The sequence below is a fragment of the Nesoenas mayeri genome (assembly GCF_963082525.1).
Source record: "Nesoenas mayeri genome assembly, chromosome: 10".
NCBI classification, from domain to species: Eukaryota; Metazoa; Chordata; class Aves; order Columbiformes; family Columbidae; genus Nesoenas; species Nesoenas mayeri.
Window position 1 is genome coordinate 13600753 of NC_137560.1, and position 9137 is coordinate 13609889.

The window sequence follows — 9137 nt, forward strand, 5'->3', positions numbered from 1 at the left end:
CACTATTAAACTGATCATAGATCTTTCATATGCTACCGTCTGCTACTTTACCAGGATGAGTAAGTAAAACTCAGCTATGCCAGTGGAGCGTAGAAACTTTATTATTCTTCCAGGGGCTGGAAGAATTCTGAAATAACAAATTCTGGGGTTTGGAAGGAAAAAAAAAAACCAGAGACTTGTTGAATTTTTCAGGGTTTTATAACATATTTATAAGTTCTCTAGGGCATGGCTTTTGAAATGCAATGTTCCTTATACACTTCATGCAAAACAATTCTTCATGTCCATTGTTTCCCCTTAACAAATTACACAAGAGGCCACTTTACTATTAAAAGGAAAAATTAAGCTCGAGAACAGATTGTCAAAGGCTGCACTAATTTTTCTACAAATGGAAATATTTTTAGTATGCTCTTGCATTGTAATAAAATGTAGAATCAGGGTCATCAATCTTGAAGTATTTCTGTCAGACTCACAGGAATGTACAATTAAATGTGTCTGAAAGGTCAAATTCCCCGGAATAGTTATTAACATCCTTCTACAAAAGTAGTCACATCATGAATATTATGAAATAATCTAGTTTATCAGAAATGATTATGTGCAGAAATGAGTGTCACACTCTGTCACTGAGGACTAAACCAACTCAGATTAACATATTTCCTAGAGCTTAAATATATTATATGCACAGCTACCATTAATTGGCTGATATGAAGTAATTCATTGCCTGCAACCTGTACCAGATATGTGATGAATAGTTTTTCTCTAATTAATTATATATGTGGCTACTGGCTGCTCACTAGATGTTGTGCCAGCCTGGTCAGTGATATCTCAGTCTTTTTTTTAGTGACCACCTGCCTTTGGGATGTGTGAACAAGAACTGGACAAGCACCCGATCCCATGGATCTGGGTCAGGCCCTTAGACAAGATCGCAGCTATTTGGAATAATTGAAAAGAAAAGTCAGTTGCCCTATGTCCATGGATCTTGCTACTGAATAAAGAGAGCAAAACCACCGCAGTACAGTATAATGTCAATCTGAAGGATTTTGCTAACTATTAGTTGAGTTAACTGACACAAATATTCTCTGTACTGCTGAAGTAGAAACTGATTTTTTTCATTCAAATGTGTGATGTTCGATCAATCCTAATTTCTACCTTAATTTGAATTTTTGCGATTGATGTGTTTTTCACAGTGAAAAATTTCTGTGCACGCTGCATTTACATTCACCCACATGACCTGCAAGATACCTCTTAGTAACTACTAACCATAATCTTAGGTTCGATTTGCAGTATATTACAAGACTGAAAATTCAGTGTTTATCTTTGACCATTAAAGTAGGTTTGCTGTTATATTTGAAATAAATATTCATGTTCATATTCCAAAATAAGAAGTGTAGGTTTGTTTTATAAAATATTGCTATATAAAATGGAAAATAACCAGGGAAGACTTGCCTAAGTTTATAGGCAAGATTTTACAATTATTACATATTTAGAAAGTCTTAAAGTACAGCAAAATGTTCTGTCTGTTGGCTGCAGTTCACAGAAATACTGCTGTATATGGCCAACTTAAAGCATCCTGGAGAGAAACCCATTTAGCTGTTTGCACAAGTAGCACTGGACATGGAGTTAACATGATGTGGTGGTTCAGGATCTATTAGAAATGAAGTTCTGAACACTGGAGATTACTGGAGATTTTGGTATCTAAAGTGAACTGCACCCTTCTGAATCATTTCCATAAGTCAAGTGGTAGATAGAGGCTTACAGTTTTTTATATAGAATTACTCTTCATTTTTACAGATGTCGCATTAATATTTTGTTGTGGATTTAAAAGAATGACTCATTTCTTTTGAAATTCAGTTTTTAATATGTCAGTGTGGAAACTATTAATAAATGCTGTGATACTTAATTCTCAGGAGTAAAACAATCTCCTCTTACATTTACAAGAAGTGGCCATTAGCGCATCATTCTAAATCCTACTTAGCACATAGAACAAAGCACATACTGAAAAAAACCCCAACAAGACCTGAGTGTGCTTACTTGACTTTAGAATAATTCTTTTAAGTCAAGTCTTGTCCTTACATTTTTGTGTCTACTTCATGTTAAGAAGTATAATGAGCTGGGCCTTGATCTGACTACTCACACAAGGAAGGTAGGGAGCCACCTGTGTGAAAGAGTTTAACAGGAAAAACAAAACAAAACCCAACCCATAAGTATGTGCGTAGGTGTTTAAAACCACTGTCGGTGTTTGACACTGGAACCTTCAGCATCAAAGCACAGTGCAGTCCACCTAAGCAGCGGTTGCCTCCACTAGGTGACAGCAGCAGTAAATCGTTTTCCTTAACACATTTAGAAAAGATTTTAATCATTGGTTGTGTCACTGCATGACCCGTTTTTGGGGAGCCCAACTTGAGGCATCTTACTTACCTTCACCTTCCCTAAAAGCTTGGCAGTTTCAAGATATATTGAAGTGTACAGCCCAAAGCACACTGCTTCTTTTGAAAATAACAGTCTCAAATTGTTAATGAACAAAAATCCCCAGTAGATTTCCTTGGCTGAATCCCACTATTGTTCCAAATGCAGATAGTGAAATGGCACCAACTGCATTTTGAAATCACACCTTGAGTTAAAAGAACAAAAAAACCCTGTCAAGTGCTTTTATATTACAAACACGTTAAAGTAAATCAGCATTGTGTGTAGATTTGAATATTCACTAAGGCTAAATTTGTCTAACAAATAATCTATTGTGAAGTATTTGCTTATTCTTGACAATATACTAAAACCAGAAAATGGCTGTTGCCATCATTTGCTTCATTAGACTTTGTTCTAATTGATCACCCATGTCCTAAGATATATGCTTTTGTTTGGCTGTATTTAATGAAGGACCATCAACAGATAATACAAATCCAGAAATAACATTTATGTGCCATTCTATTTTTCCTTCCTTCTGTTTTCCCAATTCAGTCTCTGAACCATAAAGTATACAGGCTACAATTCAGTTGCTTTTGCATCTGAAATGTAATGACAGTCAATTACCTGAACTATTATTTCCTGCTGCAGAATAAATCAGTAATGCCAATTAAATTAAAGTCATGCTTTTATTATGCATTTGAAGCACCCAGTCAACCACCAGGAAATGTCATGTGGAATGTCACCGACTCCAGAGTAATCCTCAGCTGGGAGGAAGTAAGAGCTATGGAGAACGAGTCTGAGGTGACTGGGTATAAGGTAAGTGGAAACAGACCAGAAAACTACCTGAAAGCAATCCCCAGTGTGCTTTTGCTTGCCTCCTTGCTCAGCAGAAAGTTCAGAGGATTCACAATACCACATCTAAACCATCTCAGTAGTGCCTCCTTTTTATAGCTGTTGGTCATATTCTAACAGTGTCTCATAAACCGTGAGCCTTTTACCATTCATAGTGCAACTAAATGCCTTCTCCTCCTCATGCAAACAAAGACAGGAGCTGCAGGCATTGCAGCCAGCTCTTGGGATCCCATTCATCCCAGTGTTTTAACACTTGGATGTGTGTTATATGTGTATAACATGTAGCACATGCATAATACTTATTATAAATGTTTATCGCTTATAAATGTATAACACTTACCCAAACATATAACATTTTAAAAGAAACCAAATAAGCCAAGATTTATCTAGTGGGTAGAGTGTCCATTGCTGGCCAGGTGTATGTATTAGTATCACATATATCAAACTGATATTCTTAAAGCTTTTTCTTCTTACCTACTATAGGACATGCTCATTGTCTTGATAGAAATTAAATTGCTACATCTACTCTAATCTGATGAGCACACAAATGTACAAGTATTTAAATATGTCATATATCTTTAAAAGAATAGCTGAGGATGTCTTGATGAGCTGTGTACAGCTGGATCCCACATGATATATTTCTGCATAAAAGATTTATGCTAAAGATGTGACTATGCAGCGTTCTGAGTTGTATTGGCAAGAAATACATGTTTACAGCTTAGGTAAGGCACTGAGCTTCGTAGACAGTCGCTGACCTAAAAACTCACCAAGTAGAATTTCAAACACAGTACTGCTCTTAAATGCCTCCACTTGCCTGATCACATTGTGCAGCAAGCTGTGACGTTCAGGTGTAGCTCCCATTCTTTAAAATGTACGACACCAAATGCAGTTCAAGTTTCATGATGGAATAATGACTTGGCACTTGCAGAACATCTTCCAACACGGTCTGTAACGTTGATTAGTTTTGTCCTTCCCAAACTACATATTGGCATAAGCAGTTGACCTAGATAATGACAAGATTCCAAATGGTGAGATAATTTATAGAATGATGATTAATTATTAAGATACTCAACAGAATATATTATTCATTTGTTACCATTATACATTGTGCCATTTTAGATTAAAGCTGGAATAAAAGAGCTTGATTGATGTTACCTTCTTCCTTTAAATGTAATTTTGCCCTATACTATTAACCAAAAAACAGATCTCTCATCACATCTTTTTAAAACCTGAAAGCTTGTTTCTAAGAAACACAAAAATTGCAGGGCAGGTCCTAGTGGAAGAACTGATGCCATACAGCTCTGTGCTTGTGCTGCAGGTTTTGTACAGGACCAGCAGTCAGACCAACATGAACGTGCTGAACACAGACAAGACAACTGCTGAACTTTTCCTCCAGTTTAATGAAGATTACATCATAGAAGTAAAAGCAACAACCGATGGTGGGGATGGCACTAGCAGTGATCAGATCCTGATTCCCAGACTAGCCAGTAGGTTGATGCTGAATTACTGTTATTTCCTCACGTGTTTATAAGGGTCCCCAACCAATATCAGAACCTCCTTTTTACAGAGAAACATGTCTCTGCCTTGGTGCAGGAAATCATTTCTAAATTTGCAGCTGACACCCAGCAGTTGTCACAGCTTGTCTTTGTGGGAATTAAAAGTCCAGATTGACTAGGGGGGGGGAGAATTAATGCTTGTATGTCATATGGTAATAAGGTAATAAAAAGAAAAGCAATTAACAGTCTTCATGCCCATATGCATGACAAGCTTCATTCTATTGAACTGGTGAATTACCATGTAAATCAGTATTAAAACATTAGACTTTTTACTTTTCTCCTTTTTGTTATTATTACCTTGAAAGTAAAGACTGTTTATACAGTGTCATCATTTTGCAATAAATTTCTGTAGTTTTAAAATAGTGTATTTTTATAAATTTTAATTCCTTCTCAGAAATTAAAATTTGCAATCATTTTTGTTTAGCATCTAGGAAGAGCAGTAATTTTTCAGAGCAGATACTCATGCTTTCATTTAATCCTGACCTTCTTGATTTGTCACAGGTATGGATGCAAGAGGTTCTGGTCCCTCAGTCTTGAATATCTTCAGTGTATCCAGCTTCTTACCAACAATATTCTCTTTGACTCTAAATTCAGTGTTGTGATGATACATTTGCATTTGCTGGGGGCAGGGGGGAAGAGAATCGGTTACTAAAGTGCTTTTTTTAAAAAAACAAAACGCAGTGGTTAATGCATGTTTTTCTTCTATCCTTACGTGTTTTTAAATTCTTTATATTTCACTGTAGGTCAAAGTAAAAATAACATGTAAAGTTTAGCAAATCCTTTAAAAAGGAATCTAAAATGCCTTAATACTTGAACCAAAGGAGTTTACATATTACATACTTCAGATACAAAGTAAGAGAGAGGGAAAGCAATGGCACTATGATAGAGCTACGAGGAAGAGCTTAGCTCAGTGAGAATCTCCATTTCGGCAGTGACACTCAATTGTTTTGGGTACATTCTGCGTACGAAAGATGAAATCAGAGACATGGCACTTCAATCAGATGATAACATGTTGACCAAGCGGCCATTCTTAAGACAGTCTCATAATCCAGTAGGTTTGGATTGGTTTTCTTACTATTCTTTATATAAATTATTCTAAGTCTAGCAAGAAATCAAAGCTGGAATGCAGAGAAAAGTGACAGTTTGGACATTAGTTTTGCACAGTCCATGCTAGGGTGTCCAAGAGGCAGGGTTTCCACTACTGCTCCTAAGAAATGATTTCACAGCCATGTCACAAAGAACGTGCTCTGTTTTATCTCAGCGTACATTTATGTACCTTTTCAAGCACCTGACCTTCCTCTCCACCAATAGACTTCAAAGTTAATTTCCTTATATCCCCACCCTGTAGTTCTTAACCAGATTCTTTATTCATAAACAAGTTCTCCCACCTTCAGGCACATTTTTATCATCCTTCTCTGAACTCCTATTAGTGTGTTTCACTAACAGAAGTGCCCAGTTGAAATCCAGTTGCACCATGGCCTTACAAAAAGGGACTACTACCACCTCCCTACCTTGTGATGTGGTGCTTCCAAATATGCAGCGGCCAAACCATCTTGCTCTTTTGTCTACCACACCGCCCTGTAAACTCATCCTTAATTCAGTGTTACATTCACAACTCTCCTCCCTGCTGCTCTTTAACCAATTCAAAGCTATTTCACATGGTCTGGCACTCCCGTGCGCCCCACTACTGTCACATGATTCTGCTAAGTTTATGGCAATACTATAGACTATTATTAAAAAAAATTACACAAAGACACTTCAGGCTTGCTATTCTAGAGAAGTCTATGCTTTCTTTCATAGCAATATATTAAAGATACATTAAACCTGGTATTTGACTTCTACAGTTGTGCGTTTAGTCAACTCAGCCTTTTAGACACCTTTTAAAGAGCTGCCCACACATGGCAGAGCAAGTGTTCATGTGACATGAAGCACATCCTTTTACAGAATTTTTTTGTTAAATCTCAGAGTATTATTACAACACATAGAAACATAAGGGGACAGAACCAGGACTCATGAAATTGTGGTAGCACTGTAGGAAAAAAATACTTTGATATGCATTCAAATAGCAAATTACCTTATGAGTATCACATTCAGAAGAAAATACACGCTAACTGTTGAAGCAAGAAAGATCTGTATATACTGTACATATATAGTTATAAATGGCTAGTTGCTTTTCCATGTGGCTAACCAGTGATGTTTTCAGACACTTGCTAATGGGGGGCGGGTGGGAGATGGAAAACAGGTGTTACTAGTGAGTATATAGTTATGTTTCATGCAAAGGGTGACTCTTTCTAGTTGCACAAAACTGTAATCCATGTTCCTGTATTGCCATTTTCATGCGATGACATTGTATTATTTAATTTCTAGTTATATATCTCCATGAGATATGTACGGAGTACCTTGTTTCATATTGAAAAGTTCGAAATTTATCCTTAAACCTCCAGTTGTGTGTGTATCCTATGGTTATCTGTATGCATTTTTTTCTATTCCTCTAATAAAATATTTATTACATTGAGGGATACTAGAATATTTCAAAGTAGTATTGCTTCTCCGTATTACATATTTACACGCATGGGCATTTACTGCATCTAAAAATCCTTGTCTGTGTTCTTCACAGTATTTCTGCTAACTGGCACTTCTGGGCAGGATAGGGGTGGTTTCCCTCACAATAGCTTTGCTGCTGAAAGACTAAAGTCCCAACACAAGTCTATTTTTATGCAAAGCAGAGCAAGAGGGAGCAGTAAGGACATAAATACATCCCAGTCTGTCCCCAGAGGAGTCAGGCACACCTGGGGCAGGGACCCGAAGTTGTGCTTGAGCTTCTGAGCTCCGCCTCTGCCCAAGGCTTTGCAACACGATGGACAAAACCCTCCTTCATTTCCCTGACTCAGTTTCCCATCTATCCAATTAGGCTATTTCGCCGAAATGAAAGAAAAAAATACATTGAAAAAGAGAGTTCTTTATAACGATTTATATAGTATATCACTATTTAGCATTAAATTGCATGGCCTGTTCTCCCCTCTGAATTGTGTATTCCTGACAGACTGCAGCTTCCTGTAACGCCAGAGACTTTCTTGCACCAAAACCCTCTCACTGGCAACACAGGCAAAGCAGAACTATGTATTTTAAGCTTTTAAAGCATGGCTCTCACCTGTGTAATAGGGAGCTGATTCAGCTGCTGCAATAAGGGTTAATAATAAACACAACACATATACAAGTGTATACACAAGAGGCTCAACTGTCAAGTTTTCCCTTTCAGATGGCTGGAGCTGGACACCTGCCTTGCTCTGTATTTCCCCCAGTGTTCAGACTAGTCTTCCTTTAATCTGACCTCTGTTCCTCATCCCATGTTAATCCAGTGAATGTTAATTGCAGTAATAAAACTAACTTGATACTCCAGGGAGAGCTGGGAAAAAATAAGGTGTTATTGAGAAAGAACAGGAGGAAAAGGTGAAGAGCCAGTAAGGGATAAGGTGAGGGGTCCCCGAGCCAGCCTACCTCTTGCAAGCTCTTCCAGAGCAGCTTCTGTGACCAAGCTCAACAATTCAGTCCTGGGGAGGGAGAAGAAGAAATAAAAAAATCAATGATAACGAAAAAAAAGTGAAAAACACTGTGTGTATGAGTAGAACTGCAGATGGTGAGGAATGTATTTCTGCCATTCCACTTCTGCTTGTACTTGCACCAAAAATAGTCAGCACTTTATCACTCACAATTGCTCTTATTTGAAATCCAGTAAGAAAGAATAGCAGGCTTGAGTCATAGTTTTTAGGAAAACACTAATTTAAAGTGTATTTTTTTTTACTATGCTATACAAAAATGTAGCTGAATCCCTCCAAGCTGCCCAGGAATGGTGAAGGCTACCATAGACCAAGGCCAAAACCTGGGCAGGGGCAGAGGAGGAGCAGGGGGAGCAAGGAAGGTGAACACCCAGAGGGACGAGCCCGGCCTTTCCGGGCTCCCTGCAGCGTTTGGGGTGAGATGTGGGTGCTGCGAGGAGGGTGAGCTCCCACAACAGCATCACCCTGCGGATTTCCAGGGCTTTTGTTGGAAACCGCTAGTGCCACAAAAAACTGGGTGACTTGCTGGGTGTTTTGGGCAGTGAGTCAACTGTCATTGTGCAAAGGAGGAAACATACAAGAGTCCTGTCACCAGCTGGATGCACACAAAGAAAAAGGCAATTGATACAGCTTTAAAAAAAGATTTGCAACTGTGTTTGCCTGCTCTGGAAGCTGTAATGGCTTTTGCTGGCAATCGGAGTGCTGGGACTTGGTATTTCGAGGGTGAGGGCTGTTTGGGTTTAAAGTTTTTTACCCTGCACCAGTATGCCCC

At 38.2% G+C, this 9137-nt stretch overlaps 1 protein-coding gene across 1 annotated transcript in view; it reads left to right on the forward strand.

Annotated features, from left to right (window-relative positions):
• Window positions 1-5410, forward strand: part of LOC308043890 (contactin-3-like) — a gene marked incomplete at both ends in the record, with an annotated part of 73669 nt that extends 68259 nt beyond the window's left edge. The window contains 3 exons of the mRNA XM_080350227.1: window positions 3104-3216; window positions 4571-4739; window positions 5310-5410. Coding sequence (XP_080206353.1) covers window positions 3104-3216; window positions 4571-4739; window positions 5310-5410 — 383 coding nt within the window. The remainder of the gene's footprint in view (window positions 1-3103; window positions 3217-4570; window positions 4740-5309) is intronic.
• Between the last annotated feature and the right edge of the window lie 3727 nt (window positions 5411-9137).